Source organism: Anneissia japonica, unplaced genomic scaffold (assembly GCF_011630105.1).
Source record: "Anneissia japonica isolate Jap-2015-1 unplaced genomic scaffold, ASM1163010v1 scaffold2707_len876726_cov182, whole genome shotgun sequence".
Classification (NCBI taxonomy): domain Eukaryota; kingdom Metazoa; phylum Echinodermata; class Crinoidea; order Comatulida; family Comatulidae; genus Anneissia; species Anneissia japonica.
The window spans coordinates 117,791-138,120 of NW_022723260.1; the positions used below are offsets into that span (position 1 = coordinate 117,791).

Genomic DNA, 20,330 nt, shown 5'->3' on the forward strand with positions numbered 1-20,330 from the left:
TATAGTATAGCTGTTTGAAATATTTCTTACACCCTCTGAAATGAGAAATTTTAATATTATATTAATACTTTTCAAAGATTAGATAACTTAGTATAACACATACTCAAAATAAAGTAAGACTTGTCATTGTGATTCAGTATTCCGATCTCCGATCATCACCAGGATTATTATAATTATTTTTTATAGAGGGTGCTCACTATTTAACTATGTTGTCCTGCATTAAAATACTGCAAAGTTTTTTTTCTATGACTTCCCAAACCAAATCATACATACATTATTTCTTATACTATTAAACAAAATTTAATTTGGTGTGTGACTGAACATTCAATAGCCCGTGTATTAAGCAAAAAAATCTGGTTAAAAAAACCCTAAAAATTGTCAGTATCACAATATTTTCACACTTTATACATTTGATAGAAAAAAATTGTCTTTATAAATTCAAAGAAAAATAAAAAATCTAGGGCATTTTGTTATTTATGGGCAAAATGTAAACCAACCAAAAAATAGACAGACCCAAATTTCTTCTTCAAAGATGTACTATATGTGTAATCTCAGATAAAACCCTAAAAGTCATTTACATTTAATTGCTCATCTTGAATCAATGGATCAAATGAATTTATAATGTTAAATACTACAGATATTTTTAAACAAAATAATTTTTTGCTAATATGGACTTTTCAAATAGATGTAATATTGACTAGCAACTAACAATGAAATTGCTATTATTTTTATTACTTCTATTAATGTTATTTGACAAAGGAAATGATTTCATACTTTCATTTGAACACTAAAAATTTACTTTTATAATTCAGCTAAGCAATTCAAATATTGAACTTTAGTCTTCAATACAAATCGAAGGTTCTTTATACACAACATGGAGTCAAGGGGCTCAGAGTAAGCTTGACTTGAACAAACCTGTAATCTGCTCAGCCACCCAGTCCTTGCCCGCAGTCTCCAGAACCCAGGCTTCTTTTCTGTCAGCAATCATGAAGCTGTTATGAAACACAGACTCTTGTCCCTCAGAGCAGGAGCCACCAGTTCCAAAGGTCTTGATCAAACTGGTTATAATGTCAAGTGCATCTTTGGCACTGTCACCCCTCTCTAATCCAAGCCTATTAAGAAAATATATTTTATCAGATTATTGGGAAAATTACTTTAAAATGATAATAAATAAATTACCATAAAAATGTGAGGTTGTCTAAGGTCAGGGACAAGTGGCAACATAGAAGTACAGTACACCTAACCACACTCACAAAATAAAAAGTGTGCTGGCTACATTAGCAGGCTTGTCAGACAATAATGGTCTGAATATTAGCTGGGAACCAGTATTGTACAGAATGCAAAACCAGGCAATGCAACAGAGAAGATGGAGATATGAAATGGAGCCCAGGAAGGACAATTGCAATCATATGTGGTACAGATGATAATCTCAAAACAATGTTTTGGAGAGTGTTTGTATTTTATAAGTATGCTGTATGTGCATAAAAATTAATTCCTTTCAAACTCTGGTTTTTATAATATTCTAAATAATTTTATATATATAATCAATATTCAGTAAGTGCAATATTAGTGCCCCTACCCCCTAAATATTACAAAATAAACACAAATTGTGAATTCCTGGATCTGCTAACTGTAGTAATTACTAATAGGTAGAGAGCAGCTGTTTAAAGACATTAAATTGGCTCTCCCAGAAACATTGCATAAACAGATTCCTAATTTAGGTTACTAACCTGACAAGGTCTGGTCCAGTCAGTTTCCCTTCTTTATCAGCATCTCCTAGGGACTTGGAATCTACAGGTATGTTACCTATACAAACACCTTTCTCATTGGCTCCCATATCAGCACCCCACATCCAAGGAACTTTACACAACAGGACAGCGTGGGTATGGCTCAGCTGATCAACTTCAATGTAGGTGCACTGGGGATAATATTCAGTTGTTTAGTATTTTGTCAATTATCTAACAACATTTTTGTATAGACTAATTATATTTTCTTTGCATTTTAAAAAATTATTTTATCTTATCTGTATCTATATTCATGTTTGTGTGTATACTGAGATGGATCTTTCTGGAGTGTCGCACTTAACAACTGATAAATCAAAACAGGGACAGAGATATGACAGTCAACACATGTGCTGCTGTTCCACAATGCACATGTTTGCGTGCAGTATGTTTTTACACTGTCCTTTTGTTGAAACTTTAAGCAACAATACATCTAAAAGGCAGGGTTTAGTAACCCTTTAGCAAAAAAGGTCCATTGTGTCTAGCCAACTCTTTTTTATACCTTGTGTAGTGACCTTTTTAAAGAAGTTCTTCAGAAGAGAAATCTGACCTCAGTAATTCATAGATACTACTACAATACAGTTTATAAATGATGCTGGGCACTATGTTGCAGAACATAGCAATGTGGTTATTCTATTACCTTTGTCTTAGTCACATGATCAGCTGCTGGGCAATATATGACTTCCTGTACAGCTTCGTTTGTATGACCAGCATTTTTGGCAAACACAATAACACCACCCACTGTTGCCGGTGGCAATGCAACAAATGCATCGCTAGGATGAGATGATGCCATTCTTATTGGTTTAAATCAAGCTTTGAAATGAAAATGAAACATAAAGTAATTTATTTCACTTAATTTACATCTGCTTGTTGTTTTTAAATATATTTGAGAATGAGTGGATAAATTTCTCTACAAATATGGTGTAGAAATATTTAAGTCAGTGGCACTGTTTTTCCAGCCGTAAATCTATTCGAAGGGGCGGGAATAGAAATGGGTCAGAGGATGTGTAAAACACCACAAACAATCAATTTTTCAAGTAGCAGGTCCCTTCTTGTGCTGTAGACTCCAGTTTAAACCCAGTGTCAAGTTTTAGTTGGAGTCTGATTGCTTGGTTCCTTGAACAACCCTCATGATGTGTTAGGCAGGCTAAGGTCTAAGTTTGCATCTGTATGTACAGCATCCGTTACATGTTTGAAGTCGGGTGGTGCACTGCACTGGGTCCCCCAGAGGCCAGGTGCGTATGATTCCAATTTCGACTTGAATGAGGACGAAGTATTTGTGTATATTACCATAGTGTACTGTTCAGATAGGTAGTCAGGTTGGCTTCCCAGCGGTACCCCTTTCTTACTTAGTGGACCTATTTCTAGTCTTGAATGATTGCATACACACAAACATTTTTGAAACACATACAATAGCAGGCAGGGACAAGGGTATCTCCTTGATTTTTATTATACAAACAGTGGTGGCTCTAGGATATATTTTCTGGGGGGGAGGGGGCTGAGCTGTCTGACAGGGGGACTTGAGCTTGGCCTGAGCTAGGGGAGGGAGGGTTCGAGAGGGATTTCCGCCTCCCAAATTAGATTTTTTTTAAGAATAGAAACCTCTGGATTGCCATAAATGACACTTTTAGACTGTGACAGACATAGTTGGTTTGGCGTGGGTCTATTTTCACATCCTTTTTACTCCGACTGCCCGATGAGCTCTGTCCAATGGAGGAGGCTTACCTGTCTGGTGGGGGACTTAGTCAATTTGCTTCCCCCACCCCCCGCTTGCGCCGCCACTACAAACAACCCCTTAAAAAATAAAAATAATCTGGGATAGGTTTATACAAATGGAATAAAAATATATTTCCTCCATGTCACACCTTCAACCTGGTTATATAAATATAAGACTGACACAATTACACCAGAGTGTTTATACTAGGCTTAGCTAAACTGATCATCACTACAGCAATTAAATGAGACGAGCCCCATCACACCCTCCAACACCTCCCTGCTCCAACCATTCGGGTAATAAAACGTAAACACTACCAAAATCCAAGGCCTACGCTACGTCAAATATGGGCTTGGTCATCATTCATATTCATTCTCAGGTATGCACATGATAAAATATAGCACGTACGTAGGAGTAGTACTGCACATGCTAAATAGGTACCTCAAAATATTAAACATAATACCCACCTTAAAAAATACAGATTCTTAGGTATTAAGATTGATCTATACAACTAGGCCTACTTTACGAGTGATGGCTCTCCTCCGGGAACAATATAGTGCAACCTTTAAAAATCCTGCAAGCGAAAGCAGATGGTATTAACGCTTGAATGGGTTTCTTTCAGTGGTAATAAGTGCAATTTGATCGCACTTAGCACTAAAGGGGGCGCTATAGATTTCAGAAGGGCAAATTAACTTCGACAGTTTAATGTATTCCGGATAATTCTGAGATGATTTTAATAGAAATGACGTTTTCATTATCATTATGATTTATTCACGCCAAAAATTGCCATGTCTCTCTGTCTGCGATTTCCATACTTCTTAATGTTTATAAGTAAATAAAAATTGTTTTAAATGTAAATAATTAAAATGATTCCTATGTTATAAGCGCCGGGAATTTCTTTTGCTGCATTATCATCACTATGACATAATTAATACTATTATTATTATTGCCCGTCATGACGAAATCATTGCCACGTCGATACGCTATTATTGCCCGTCGATACCCTTATTTTTACTGTTCGCACATAGATTTCACTCCTTTTTTGACAACGACAATATTACAATTCAAGAGCGTTTTATTTAAGAAAACTTGAAACGAACTGTGTAACAGTGTTTCATCGCTTGAAGTAGCAGAGTAGGCCTATATTGTTTGCTGGAAATGCTTGCTTTCCTATTAATATATTGGATAGGATGCCCTGTAAAGAATTTAGTCATAGACTAGCCTACATTTCATGACTGCGTAGGCGACTGAGGATTCTCATTATTTTATTTGTTTTATTCTAGTCACTGCCTTATGTACAATATTGCCCATGACGTGTGCACGCACACTCTTCGGAAAAAAAAGTATGGGATTGTCTCCCGGCGCACTTCCCAATCACCGCCAGATGGACCCACTGGATATAAGTCTTCTTTGAACTTTAGTGGTTATCCTTAGTGTTTACACCGAATAAATCCAATCCAAGCTCCGGAGTCAATATTTTTCGATAGTACAGTACAGTATCTCTAATTAGGCCTACTTTATATTATAAATACATTTAGTATAAACACTTTCTTGTTCATTGACATGGCCTATTAACAATATAACTTTTGTTTGATAATCGTCTGCAAATCAGCAAAAAAAAACAAAAAACAAAAAAACAGATAGCAATGTTTCTATGGATAGGTAAGTGATTTTTGACCTCTTTGAATGAATAAATCAATGTTTTAATTGTAAATTTAATGTTTTTTAAATACCGATTTCCACACAGTAACAGTATTTTAATCATGCATGTGCATAATAATGTCCTATAAATTCAAGTCACAATAATAGAACATTTATTAGAAAGAATCAAAATGTCACACCTTACAACAAATAAATAAAATGTTTTTATCTGATAGGCCTATTTAATGCGCGTCACTACTCAATTAATCTTACGTCACTAATCCAGTGTGTAAATACACAATATTCACAAACCGTCCAAAGTGAAAACTCCGTAAGTGGGAATAAGCCTAATAAACATACAATGACGTCATATTATTGATACTTTACTGTATTTATTTTATCCATTATTCTGACCATGACCTCAATTATTCATTTGCGGCACTGTGACCGAGGTAGACCCGGGTTAGGATGTGTAGACATCGGTGGTTTAAAGAACAATATTCCATCCATCTTTAAGGAGTTATTGTTAAAAGACTTACTGCCCTGAAATAGAAATAAAGTTTCAATACCGAAGTTAAAGAGGCCCCATAGAAGAAAGTATTGTGAAGCGGAGTGGCAAAGATGTCACGGTCCGGCGGATATTTTAATCTGCGTGACGTTCTGGAGGAACACCTTGGGGAGAATCGTCGGATATCCGATTGCCGATTACCGCCAGTGTTGTGTCATATCTCGAAATGCAAGAAAAAGTAATATCGTATGTGGTACATTTCAACTATTTCGGAATTTGTAACAAGTTAAAACTAAGGTAGGCTTAAGTTACGTATGTTTTCGTTTATGCTAATATACTTCAAAATCTAGTTAAACATCCTATACTATTAGCTTCAATGGAACAATTGTTTTATTTGTAACATGGGTTAGTTTTGATATACTGTACTGTAATGTCAGTTTGACCGGGTTACGAGTTGAATTCTTGCTGATGTTGGCCTATTAGTATATTAGACGAATGTGAGGTCTCAGTGAGTGTGCGCTCGATTTCCGATTCTCTTCCCAGAATAAAAACAATGGGTCCCTGGCAGAATATTTTCCATAATGCTTTCATGTCTTGGATAATATTATTATTCGTCTGCTCCCAAAATTATGGATCCCCGTTTAACTCTTAATGTGGCATCAGTCCAACAACGTTTCGGTCGACCCAGTTGGCCCTGGTTTCTGGGTCTCTCAAGTAGGCCTATAATTTTAGACAGACCTTTATCTAAAATATAAAAATAAAATATAAATGATACTTGTTCTAGGCATATTTATCTAAGTTAATGCTAAGTTACAGTTTTGTATTATTCATTTAGTATAATGGGTGCTGAAGGAAGTAAAGAAGTTAGCCTATCACCGATTCTGACAAGAAAACCTACTAGGCCTGTTCAGAGAAGCGGTCGAAATCGGTCTTCTGTTAGACATGCATTTGGTCCAAGTGGAAAGGTGAGAAGACGATTACAATTTTATACATAACAACAGTTTCCTCATAGTTTAAAAAAGAAACAACGCTCTTGAAAAGCACAGAGATGTACACAACTTCAAAAACAAAAACAAAAAACAATCAAGTAGGGCACTAATAAGTGAGAAATTATACTCACAATACTGAATAAAAGTACAAGTACAATACTGAATAAAACTAAATAAAGCCTACATGATTTTTCTTTTCTTTTTGGGGTGGGGGTAACTCCGGGAGGGAAACTTCATCACTTGACAAATACCCCATGATTTAAAGTGAAGTCACGGGACCGATTTGTTCTGAGTTTGGGCAACTTGAACTCTCTAGGAGCTCGAAGGCTATAGTTGATATTTGTAATATGTAGCAAATTATGAAGTACATGTCCCGGGTGTTTAACCTGGGTGAAGTATCCGCACAGGATGTCCCTTCTTACAGTGAGTGGAATAACAGGGTCATCATCTAATCTACAAGTTCTGTTAAATATTACTTTGCATTCTCTATGCTGAATGCGATCAAGTTGGTAAGTCTTTGATAATATTCAGGCATCATACTGGCACTGCGTATTCTAATACAGGTCTAATGACTTGTTTATAAAACAACAATAATGTTTCAGTATTGTCTAAGAAAAAATAATTTAAATTACACTTCTTAGTGATATTATCAATATGAGGTTGACATGATAGATTGCTGCTTAAAGTTAGACCGAGCAGTTTCGTTGCAGAAAAATTATCAATATTACTATCTTCAATAGAGAGTTGTTCAAATGTTGTTTTAACTTTCTTACAGCTTACCACAAACTGTTTGTTTTTTTTGGCAATAAGTTTCATATGGTTGTTATCAAACCTTTGGTTTGTTTTGCCTGGTAGTATTGCAACAGTCATTCACGGAGTTTTTTTTTACTGTTATCCAATGAGCTATCTGATGTGCGTTATAGTTATGTCGAGAGTCAATCTCTGGCAGAGCTTCTGAACTGCAAATCCTCTTTACAGTGGAATGAATTAAATCTACATTATAAAGAGTGAGAAAAATAATTTAATACAACCTAAGGAAACCATCCTAAGTTTCAAAAAGTAAAAAAAAAGATCACGATAATATACTCAACCTTTGATTTAAAGCTTTAAGTTGTTCTGCAACTCGCCAGAGTTAAAAATCACACCAAGATCCTCATGATTAACGTCATTCAATGAAAAAAACAAAGCACGCGCAGCATTAGGAATATTGTGTGCACTAAAGTAAGTAAAGGTGGTTAACAAACTCTGAATGAGCAATTCAAGATTTTCATAATTTTTTGACGGTTTTCCAGACTAAAGCTACGTTCACATGAAGCCCGAATTCGGTCCGGAGCCCGGACAAAAAATCGTGAGTTGCTACGTTTTTTTAACGCTGGGTACACATCGCGCACGGAACACGGTTATTCGGCTTAAGTGCGTAATCGTTGTATTGGTTCGAACCAAGCAAGCTTGTTGCTGATTGGTCCAAGGAAAAAAACGTACGATTGCAGGATACAAAGGGCTCTCAGATGAGATCCATCGGTCCGGATCCGGAGTCCGGATTGGAAATCGTACAAATTTGATGTGAACGGTCCTATTTTTTATCACCGAACCCATTTTTCACGATTTTTTGTCCGGGCACCGGACTGGATCCGGGCTCAGATGTGAACGTAGCTTTTTACGGTATTAACAGTAGCGCGCCACACTCTGAGGACAACATCTTTGGTCCGGGAACCAGTACAGTAGTTTTAGAGGGCGCTAGATATTACTTCCGCTATTTTTTTATGGGTGTTTGCGATATATCGAGAAGGTTCATGTTCATGGTGCAAAATCCGGAATGTGTATATAAGTTCTGTAGTGGTATCTGGTAAACTTTGCCTTATAGCTCTTTACATGGTCCTGTTTTCGTGGAATAGGATTGACAGAAGTAGCTAAGGTTATTATATGTTTCTCATTTGTTGGTAAAATGAATTGAATTTGGTTTGGGTCATTTTTTACGAATTAATGAACTGAGTTTATTTTTCTGTTCACACTGCAAGATTGAGGTGCTCTCGCCGTCGAAAGGAGTCGAAGGCCGATAACACTTGGGATGGCGCAGCCCACTTTTGTAGTACAAAGCTGATATTATCTAGGCTAAAGATAAATGGTATTGTCTGTCTTTACTTAGATGTTATGTTAATATTTCGGTAAAACAAGTGTTTAGTAAAATGCAGACTAAACGATTACCGTATATTTTAGGCTAGGGCCCATAATGCAAACTATTTGGAATTGTAAATAAAATTCCTATTCTTAATTTAGGCCCTACCTAGGCCTACCCTATCCTACTACTACTAGGCCTAGTCCCTAGGTAGGGCAGGCCTAGGCCTACTGTTTACTAAATTATATAGTCTCCAGGCCTGCCCCCTTAGCATTTGTATTTTGGATGTGTTTTTTTTTTTTTTAGCAGTATTGTAACTGGGCTAACCTAGTGTATATAGATGGACTACCTGCTTCCAGGAACTCGTGCATGAACCCTTGGTAGTTGATTGTTTACATTTTTTGAAGGCAGCCATAAAATTTTAATGAAGGAAAACAAATTTACACAGGCGATACAATGACTGACAGATGCAGTGACATTAATATATTATTAATAATACGGTTTAAATTGTTAATGAACTAATTCTTTATCAACATTTCAATGATAATTGAGCTATTTTTTTAGTAGTAAAAATAATATTGAAAAGTAGGTGCACATTCCACGATGACCATTTTTTTTGTTTTGCCCTGACCTGTCTCCATAAAGTGTGTAGGCTATAATTGCGTTCACAGGCCATAAGGCCAAGTAAAAAAAAAAACATGTTTCGTGTCCCCGCCCGCATCGTTTTTTTCGCCCGCCTTGATTTTTTTATTTTTTTTTATTTTTGGAAAATTCATGAAAATAAAGAAAAAATATATCGAAAATTTAGAATTAAATGTTGGAAAATAAATACCCTAGCCTAAAATCTGTCTCTTATACACTATCTTCGTCTAACCTTTCGTATAGTAAAGCTATGCCTAGGCTAGCCCAATATCTCTACCTAGGCTAGCCCGATATCTCTAGGCTAGGCCTAGGCCGTCGTCTACTCTGGGCGTCAGGCGGCAAACCTTGAGTTCACTTCACTAGAGCATGTTTGTCATGCATACAATTGCCGTATTCGATTGGGACTATACGTTGAGTATGTTATCCTGTTGAGTACAAAACTCAACAATAAATTCCGAGCTTTAACTTCGTTGAGCAGTTTCCGTTGAGCAGAGCACGAAAGTCCCAATCGAATACGGCCGATGATTTCCGATGAATTCTGGAATTTCCCGTTATACTGGCCCTCTATGTCAGATTATATGGAATAGTTTCATGTGAAGACGTCTGAGACGTAACATCGGGAACATTCCGATTGTATACAGTAACAATGATTCCTAAATTTTATATGTTGAACAAAACTAGATGGGAAATGTCAACAAGTCTGTAGAATGGCGGCCATTTTGAAAAATAAAAAATAAAAAGGCCTCTTCCTCAATTTAAAAAAAAAGCCGGACGTGAAACATGTTTTTTTTTACTTGGCCTAATATAGACCTAATTTGTTGAAATATGTATTCTTTAGGCAAGACTTTTCTTATACCTTGTTCAGCGAATCTGCCGTCTGCCAAAAATTATGATCTTAGATGTAAACATAACATTTTATTTTTGGCTAATTGGGGCACCCGCCACCACAAAAAAATGGAAATTTCAGAAAAAAATCACTTTTTCTTTATTTTTATCACGCCCGACGCTGCCTTGAAATCTCAAAAAATAAGAATCGGCTGCCTATTTCTATTCCTAATTACATAAATTTGAAGAATTTAACCATCCCATTACTACAGTGTTTACATTCACCAATAAAATTTTATTTTTATTTTCTCCTCTGTCTGGATGTTTTGGCAAAACTATTTGGTATTAATAAGAAAACAAAATTTTTTCCCCACCCTCCTCTGATGATTCTTAAAAAATAAGTTCGCAAAACAAGGTATAAACAAATCTTGCCTTATTGTATTTATTAATAATTTATTTAATTTTTGTTTTTTTGGCATTACAAAATTCATAAGAGTTGTGTATTTCATCTACAACCAAAAGAGATTTTACCTCCACTAAACAAGTAAACAAATAAATTGGTAATTCTAACATCATACTATATATATCTTTTATGAGAGATAATACTCATCATTTCCTTTAATGTGATTGGCTCATTTATCTTGGATAAGTGAGAGTACTCAGCATTTCCTTTCATGTGATTGGTTCATATTTCTTTATGAGTGAGAGAACACGCAACATTTCCTTGCATGTGATTGCTGAACAGTATACTGAGATGGTGACCCAAGTGCCAACAAAACTCCTTATTTGAATTATAATTTTTACTAGTTTTCCAAAGTAATGACATTTTAATTAATAATAAAAAAAACTTATAATATCAAAATATACAGTACTGGCTGTTGTCATTTTTATTTGTTGTAAGGATTCATAATATACAGTACTGTAGTATGAAATTTATAATTGTTTTTTTGTATTAATGATGTATCTAACTATCCACTGTACCACTTATATTGTTATTGCTTCGAAGAATATGACATCTGGTTAGTAGAATAAGTTTCCACAAACATAAGTAAACCTGTAATTGCATTTTTTTCAGTATACAAGTCTGACTCGCAATATGTCAGCCACATCCCCAACGACAACAGTGCCTGGGGCGGCAGCACAGGCATCAGGAGGTCGAAAGAGGGAACATGGAACGTCTAGAGCATATACAGTAGAAGATCAGGCATTAGATTCAATAGCAAAAGAGGTACTGTGTGTTTTATTATATTAATTTACATATTGCAAACAAAATTGATGATGAAGCTTTTTCTGTCTTGGACTAAACAGACAATTATTGTAGTGAGTTTCAGATCTGAGATGACAAATAACCGAGACAAGTGTCTAAAATGACATGACACAATCCGCAAAAGATACAGTAAACACTGTTTCTTTTAGATGTATGATGATGCAGTAGCACGTTGAGCCACAATAGTGCCTCGAAGTATGGCTAGCACTCTACCTAGATCAAAAGATTTGATGCATACATGTGTGTTAGTTTGTTTCTGATTAGTCAGACAAACATTTTCACAGATTTAAAGGTTTCACATCCCAGACGGAAGAACTCTAATTGAATATTGACATCAAGCTGTCCCAGATTACTTGTCGTCTGAGATCTAAAACTCACTAATGTCAGTCGTTGATAAAGTAGAATGTTTTTGGCATTTGAATATTTCATCCGATGTGGTTATGAGCTATGCCACAAAACATGTGCCACATTTTAGCTTTCATGAACTTTTGCATTTGTAATTATTTTGAACTTTATTCATTTTTTTTAAGTATCGACCAATAATATCAGTAACAACATTATTTTAAAAAAAAATATTATCAGTTTTTAATCAAATTCCAATGAGACATTGGTCAAAACAATTTAAATTTCTACAAAAATCTGTAATGTATTTCCATTCTAGCTGATTTAATATTCTATACAAAAATGAACAATATTATTTATTTGTCTGTTTAGTATGGAAATATTTGTAATTAAAAGCCAATTAAGTTTAGTTCAAGAATGATTACCAGTATACTTATGTAATTTACTGTAAGGTTTTATGGTCATATTGCAAATCTAAATTTTGAGTTCAGTCCAGGTCATAGTCAAACTAAAGTTTAAGGCAATAATTTGAACTTTATGAAATATAAATTTATGAACATCGAGTATTAAGAGGTCAATCATATTATTGTGTTGTTAGGGTGGGTTTTGTATATTGATCAGCTCACTCTCTAAACTGGAGGGTTCTGTGTCCAAGTTCAGTCAGTTCTGCAGTAGGATTTCTTTCTTATTAAAAAAAACTTCTCTGCTCTATCTGAGCATTACAGTAGTAGTACTAGACTATTTCTAACCTGTAGGTTGCATGCCGCTTTATAGGAAGATTAAAAATGTGAAGTAACATACACTATATTATCAGCAACACCTCCCGACTGCCATAGCACATTCCCTTAGGTTATCCTAGATACAGTAGGAAAGATATTACTTACATATCTGTTTTGTATCTGGTAATTATAGCAGAAAAATATATTTTTGTTATAATTTTTTATTGAGATTTTATTGAAAGAAAGAAAGAAGCAGGAAAGTGAGTATATTTTTATTGTTGCATAAATTTTTATTGCTCATATTTGTTATTCCAACTTTGACAGAATGATGAAATAAAATTTGAATACTTTAACCTATTTGAAATTAATTTTCATGTAATCTTTATTTTTGAAATTAAAATCTAATAATAGTTGAAGAGGCTTAGTTGAACATAGGGGGTTACTGATGCAGAACCGAAATATGACGACAGATGGTATGCATTGCATACACCAGTAAATCCTCATCTCTTCATGCACGTACAGTATATTCAAATCAATGAAGACTGGAGTGAGAACTGCATCTGATTAAAATGTCCAGCTGAAATAAGAAATTTTTTTTTTATCTGTGGATACTGAGTACACTCGTAATTATGGTTTTGTCTGCTTTGTTTGTATCCATTCATAAGTTTGATTGGAGTTGCAGTATAACCATTTGGTTTGAACTAGTGATGTCCCACATAATTGCATAACAGAGGAAAGACGTACAACCACAATCTGGCGACATATTGAATTTCTCTAAATATACTGTATGGGATGTTGTTATTTGTATTTGCTTTAATTTTTACTAAGGTTAAAATATGTTACAATGCATAATCTGGATCATAAAATTAAGAAATATGCACAGACTGCAGACATTTTAAAATTACAAAAATAAACTAATTCAATATTTGCAATTTTTATGATACTTTTAGTGTTTTGATTTGTTAAAAGACTATGCTTCTATTTTATTGCAAAACAAAATGACAAACATGAAACGAGAAAATTTAAAATAGAAATTCAGTGCAAGACATAAATCGGTGATTAATTCAAAACAGTGTATTCAAAATTAAAAAAGAACAAATTTGTGAACTTGTGAACCAACTTTAGAACTAATTACAGGAAACCTGAGACGACTATACAAGTATAGTTGTATAGTTGTCTCAGCAGGAAACTAAGAGTGGGTGGCAAGATACTATCCACCAGGAAGTCTGTGGTGGAGGCACTTAATATGTACTAACAAATTTAACTTCTTGATTTGAACCCTATGTAACCATACAAAAGGGTGAGCGTGTGGGAAGCTAGTATTACATCATGGGATACATGTATGGTAATTTGATCATAACTTACAAGTGTATTTTGGTATAAAGATGTTTCAGTGAAAATTAGAACATTGCACCAATAGTATGTATCCATAAACCATGGCAAAGTGTGCAGTGTCATAATGTAAACTTGTGTTAAGTGGGACATGCTGTATTCTTGGCCCTACCTAATTGAAGAGTTCTGATTGGTTGTTTCTTAAGTTTCATTAACATTCCAGAAAGATCCATTGTCTCTAATTGGTGATTGAATTCTGAAAGTGCAACAATCAAGTAATTATTTTTTTTTATGTTTTAAGCAATAAAAAAAGTAAAAATAAAATAATAATTTGATACAATGAAAGCAAAAGACAATTAATGGGAGTTTATTCCAGAAATTGATATCCAGAAAAGCTTAGCCTTTAAAAAAGAGCGTAGGCCTACTTTTAAATGTACTGTAAGCTGAGCTTAAGGTAAGACAACCACGATCAAATTTTTCTCTGTGATGAAATTCTCAACAAAACTTTGTGTAATGTAGCAAAAAGCACCCATATAAACAGACATGATTAAATTTTGTTCGGTCGGATATGGCATAAGCATCTGGCACACAAAGTCCTTAAAGGGAGTTGTTAATGGACCCCTTGCTTTGCATGTAAAATGTGTTTATTAAATAGTGTTTGAATCCATGTTAGTAAATTTAATTATATGAAAGCTTCTGAACAGATAAAAACCTGATAACTCTCTGACTTTGCGTGTAAAATGTGTTTATTGAATACTGCTTGTTATCTTGCGTTGTAAGTAAATTAAATTAAATTTGATTGAAGTCATTTGAACAGACAAAAACTTGATAGTAGTCATGCCTATGGCTTAATGTTCAATGATGTTTGTAAAAAACATTACTGTCTGCCTGTTTGTACATTAGTGAGGCTGCAGTTACAGGCTTTAACCATAGCAATACATAAAGATATAGGTGTCTTCCTCATGCCTACAATAGTTCACATGGTAACCAGCGTACAGCAAAATGGTACTTGAATTCCTTCTATGGCAGTTTTGTGTTTGCTTTCCTGTCGGTCATCTTGGTTATTGGATACAGAAGCATTCAATACACAATGGTCAATTTCCTGAGCATCCTGGGGAGACTCCTATTGATACTGGTAATTCTGCTCTACCCAATTTTATCCCATATCATTCATATCCAACCAAGTACTCATTTATACCTTTATATATACATTTATACCTCATATATCCCTTTACTGGAGAGAAACAAAAACATACAGTGGGTCTTGCCTAGGTTGTGCCCAGGGTTTGACCCTTTTAGGACTCGAACCCATGATCATTCAGTTTAAAGCCCAAAGTCTTGCGTTATAACACATCAGTCCAATAAGTTGGATTGGGACTGTTTATGCCTAATTGTTTACTGCACAAATTGTTTACTCCATACTTTGTAATGCTTTGCCATTATTATTTTGTTTCTATACAGTAGAGTTGGAGGGGGTGGTGCAGAGGGGTTAGGTCATTTTTAATTTTAATTTTTTTTTTCATTGATGGTACTATAATATACCAACTATACTGATCTTGGCAATATATATGTGATATCAACTTAATAAAGATTCAAGATTTAAACTTTTTGTTGTTCAGCAAGGAATGTACTGTGCATAATAATTGCATACAATATCTCCTTGTTTGTACTGACCAAAGCCAGAAAAACCATCAATTTTGAAATACAAATAATTTCTAGTCAAAATAAAATATAAAAGTTAGCTACAGTAGCATTGAATTATATGCACATTGTTCAATAGGATCTAATTGAAATGGGAAAAAATGACCATTAGTCTCAATACACTTTCTCCATTAATATTCGTGTAACAAAGTCTTAGGAATTATATGAATTAAATTATATTAAATTTTGATATTTGTAAAGGTTTACAGTAGGACATATTAATATGTTGCTCATACAAAGTATAACCAGTGTTTTATTTGGAGTAATTATTTAAAAAAATGAATTTTCCAAAGTTAAGATGTTTATCTGAGGCAAAGGCATAGGCTTAGCCAGCGAGCAGTCTGGTCATCATTTGGACGGCCAACAATTATTTAGGACGGCCACTTTTACCGGGACGGCTTGGCCTATTCAGTTCGGCCTAGCCTAATTGGGCCTGGTCTACCTTTAGCAAATTCTTCATATTCTTCAAATCTATTGAATTATTAAACTAAAGTTAAATCATATTTACGTTTGATAAAAACAATCTCTATTGATTGAATGTATACGTTGTTTTCATACCAATATTCGGTTTGGGATTCCCAAAAATTTAAGGCTTAACCATTGCCTACCTGGTGAAAAGTTCACTTACAACACGCATCATGTTAAAACATTTATACCCTGCTAGAAAATGGAAGGTTCTGAGTCGCCCACAACACATACACGTGGCTCTGCAAATGTAGTACTTGGGATTCGGTTCCCCGACATAATATTGTTAGTGTTCGTAACTCTCTTTTTATATTTCTGTAATTCATGAAATACCGTAAAGAAGATTTGTTGTCAATGTCACAAGATAAATTCTATTAGTCAACAATATACAGTAGGTCTATGCCTATCTCCCGATTCGGAGGACCTAGAGTAGAATTTACACTTTACACTAAACTACTGTATGGCGAGAGATGAAGATGCGTCTGCATAGCCTAGAAACATTATGTGAGTAAGCGTAGCCGTGCACAATTTATATCTATAACTGAAATAGTGATAGCTATTAGAATTCAACACTATTCCTTTGAAGACAAAGTTCCAACATTTAAACACATTTAAGTGTTCACTAAAAATCATAATTTTCTATTTTTGTTTCTTATGTTTTTGAGAGGGCGTGGTCCGCCCATCAGCTCATGGCCACGCCCACTGGCTTCCATTTTGGACGGCTTATTTCGTTTTTCTGGTTAAACTCCTGATCTGAGGCCTCACAAAATCTAACCACAAAACTTACAGTTTAAACAACATCCATCAGCAATCATTAGTCTTCTTACTTCCATGTCTTGACTCATAGGCTTGGTGATTAACAAGGCAGCAAATTGCATCGTGGTATCTCTGAAAAAGCACAGCAATATAATAATCTTCATCCAAGGCTGATACCAGTACATATTCCTAACATAATCAGCATGAAATTATATACAGAACAACTTGTTAATATACTTAAGTTATATGATGCTAAGACCAAGTGTAACAGGTGACAGTGGAGACCTGCTCAGCGATGTGTTCAGTGGGTCATCTTGTGAACGATGCTTGATACACTACTAATTCAGAATCGGTTTCTGTTTCGGATTATGTGTTTCCTGTTTCGAACCAGGAACTGTGTGCTACATCTAAGTTCATAGATCTGATCAGAAAAATGATTAAATATTGCTAGGCTAGTGAACAGTATGTGTTTTCTAAAAGACTTCCTAATCAGTTACCTGTTTGGTACGAAGGTAGGCCTGGGAAAACATATTTCCCGTTTTAGTGTCTTATTCTACATTGTTAAACTGTTGTTTAATAATGAGTTTTTATATTGCTTTCAATAATATAGTATCTATTGATATTTCAGGTAGACCAATTTAAAGACTATGAAAACTAATTGTATGATCTACCCATCTTAAACGAAACGGCATTTTGTTTTATGTCCTATAAAAGCTTGTATATGTAAAGTTATGTTTCCTGAATTGTAATATCAACTTTTGATATTTTTGTTTTGTTTACTTTAGGCAGAAGCTCGTCTTGCAGCTAGAAGGCAGGCAAGAGCTGAAGCCAGGGATATCAGAATGCGTGAACTAGAACGACAACAGAAAGAGGTAGGTGCTAAGCATGACCAATAAGACTATTAACTGTATTTATTATGTATGAAAGAAGAACTGGATTCTATTAACTGAGTAAGCTACTATGGTTACTCGCATTATGTAAGCCAGAGGAATCCAAAAATATTTTCAAATTATATTGAATTGCCAGTTTTTACAGCAGACCACTCTTGGAAATACAGTATTGTCCATGAAGGATTTAAGTATTTTCTCCGATACATTGTGCTGAACATTGCACATTGACATATTAATTTTGCTTCTGTTAAGAATTACCAATTTATGTATTAATTACAATCACCTACTGTAGCTACTGTAGTATATGATGATACAATAATAAAAAAAAATATTTAATAAGGAAATCAAAAATATTTTATAGCATACATTTTGCATATAGCTGTGTAGGGAGCCAAACTACTTTTTAAAAGAAATATATCTAATGAGACAAATACCATACTATAAAAGTCTAATAAGTAAAGGACTAACACAAAAATGATAACTGTAATGAATTTAATGAAAATTGAGAGGTTATAGTGGCTGTAACATGTGTAGTTAGTAAAGACAATCATTTCTTGATATGATAATTAAGAAGTTACCAGGGCTGAGTACAGATTTGAATATTAATTCATACTTCATAAAAGGTATTCCAATATTTTTATACCTTATAAGTTAGGTTGATTTATCAGTGCTCTATAACCAAGCTTCTTTTTCACTGGTTTGGTACTGGAAAACTGGTAAATTTAGAAATCTAATTTTCTAGCAGTAGTTGGCATATTGTGACTTGGGACTCCCAACCTTGAGGTCAGGGGTTCAAAACTCTCGCTGTGGAAGTCGCTTGTGTTCTTGGTCAATTCACTTTATCTACGTTTGTGTCTTTACCCAGGAGTATAAATGGGTACCCGGTAGGATGTTGTAGCATTGAATGTACTAGTATTGTGCGCTAAGCAAGTTGCGCACAACTAGGTATACTCCCCAGGGATCAGAGAAGGTTGCACATTGTGCTGGTTTGCCATTGTATGTTCTTATCCAATGACCAGGGATAATAACATTCAGCTCATTATTATTATTATTATTATTATTATTATTATTATTATTATTATTTATTATTATTATTATTATTATTATTATTATTATTATTATTATCCAAAGTTGCTTTATGATGTGGAGAGTTTACAGAAAGCTTAAAAACTAAACAATTAACTCACTTAATTCGGTAACACACTGAGAATTGTCTTCAGTTCATTTGGTTAAGCTGTTTACGCTCATCTCCGTCTAGCCTTAAGAAGCATTTAATTCCGTCCTATTGGAGATTTTGCCATTTAAAAAAATTTTTTTTTTGCAAAACTATATTTATATAATTCATCATGGTTATCCTTTAATTAGTATAATTGAGGATATTAAGAATTAGTCACAAGTGCCTTGTGATAGATAATTAGAAAAATAAATGGAAAGCCCCTAATTACTTTCAGATTTTCAGAATTCTTCTGACCTTTCATAATACAGTAATTGGTGCTTAATAGTTTGTAGCCTGTGTTAAGTATCTCACAATATCCGCAGTAACAGTTGCTGAATACTTTAATAAGATTCTTTAGAGAAAATGATTACTATAATAGTGATAATATTATTCGTAATGATTGATAAATAATGAAAATAATAATGGCATACCACGTGTAGGTCAAGCAATCTGCTTAAAATGAATTTAAATTATAACATCATTCAAATTGATGATAACATTTTGAGAGATTGGAAAAAATAAATAAAATATTTTTAATGATTTTTTGAATGATGAGTAAAGGTTGTAATGTGTTGAATGTTCAATGATATCACACAGTTTGTCATAGTGTTTTAACCCAGTATGTACGCTATGTGGACAGGTTAGAAGGACCTAACTAGCAAAAATTAAAAATACTATTTAATGAAATATGGTAAATAGATTAAATGTAAATATACTGGTACATCTAACATTTTTTTATATTCATTTTGCAGGCTGAAGATGCAATGGATAAAGAATTTGAGAAAGCAAAAGAAGAAAAAAGAATTGTAAGTCTTGATTCAAACTGTATAATTTTTCAAATCTTCTAAATCCCAATGTTTTTGTATACCATCTTTGTAAATATTAATTTTTCTTTTGAATTAATTTTACAGTTCCAAGAAATACATGCATACTGTATTAACAGTAATATTAATTTACTGATACCTAAAGTAGAGTCAAAGTTTACTAGATTTATATTTTGAGTATGTGTAGACCACAGTAGGTTTATTTCTTTCTTATATTTACTGAGGCGTTATACAATTTTTGAAAATAATATAAACTATATTACACTTGAGCCAACTTTATGGAATTATAATATATTCTTTTTAATTTTAAAATATTATTGAAGATTATTTTTAATTTTCAAGTTCCAATTAACGTATCATTAGTTTTTTTTAATTAACATTATTCATTCCTAACTAGTTTAATTTAATATATTACTTGTATGTTCATTACCAATTACTTTTATAATCATACACAAAGTTAAATTCTCTGTAATTAAACCAAAACCATTTCCTCACTTGTAATGGTAACTATAGTAACTAACATTACAAGTACATTTGTTAAAAAATTACACAATGGACTTATTCGACTGGTTCATTTCGTTGACTGATTTTTAGTTGAGTAT

General features: G+C 33.9%; 2 protein-coding genes and 1 long non-coding RNA gene across 6 annotated transcripts in view; 1 reads left to right on the top strand and 2 right to left on the bottom strand.

The window, feature by feature from the left end:
• The window catches only part of LOC117112149 (secernin-1-like), a 9,803-nt gene extending 5,683 nt beyond the window's left edge, over nucleotides 1–4,120 (bottom strand). The window contains exons 1-4 of the mRNA XM_033255211.1: nucleotides 3,963–4,120; nucleotides 2,422–2,594; nucleotides 1,731–1,918; nucleotides 916–1,112 (exon numbers count right to left, since the gene is read on the bottom strand). Coding sequence (XP_033111102.1) covers nucleotides 916–1,112; nucleotides 1,731–1,918; nucleotides 2,422–2,574 — 538 coding nt within the window. The 5' untranslated portion in view covers nucleotides 2,575–2,594; nucleotides 3,963–4,120. The remainder of the gene's footprint in view (nucleotides 1–915; nucleotides 1,113–1,730; nucleotides 1,919–2,421; nucleotides 2,595–3,962) is intronic.
• A 1,708-nt stretch (nucleotides 4,121–5,828) lies between these two features.
• LOC117112140 (leucine-rich repeat flightless-interacting protein 2-like) overlaps nucleotides 5,829–20,330 on the top strand; it is a 32,956-nt gene continuing 18,454 nt past the window's right edge. Inside the window, exons 1-5 of one of the 4 annotated variants that reach the window (XM_033255199.1) lie at nucleotides 5,829–5,941; nucleotides 6,480–6,609; nucleotides 11,292–11,444; nucleotides 17,584–17,670; nucleotides 19,657–19,710. In XM_033255199.1, coding sequence (XP_033111090.1) covers nucleotides 5,871–5,941; nucleotides 6,480–6,609; nucleotides 11,292–11,444; nucleotides 17,584–17,670; nucleotides 19,657–19,710 — 495 coding nt within the window. In that variant the 5' untranslated portion in view covers nucleotides 5,829–5,870. Of the gene's footprint in view, nucleotides 5,942–6,479; nucleotides 6,610–8,402; nucleotides 8,549–11,291; nucleotides 11,445–17,106; nucleotides 17,311–17,583; nucleotides 17,671–19,656; nucleotides 19,711–20,330 lie in introns of those variants that run through there. The other 3 variants (XM_033255200.1, XM_033255201.1, XM_033255202.1) reach the window with 3 other exon arrangements.
• LOC117112141 lies at nucleotides 12,828–16,943 on the bottom strand. Its single transcript, XR_004445984.1, has 3 exons — nucleotides 16,830–16,943; nucleotides 14,049–14,132; nucleotides 12,828–13,121 (listed from the first exon to the last, which is right to left on the bottom strand). It is a non-coding gene; the product is annotated as an uncharacterized LOC117112141 (long non-coding RNA).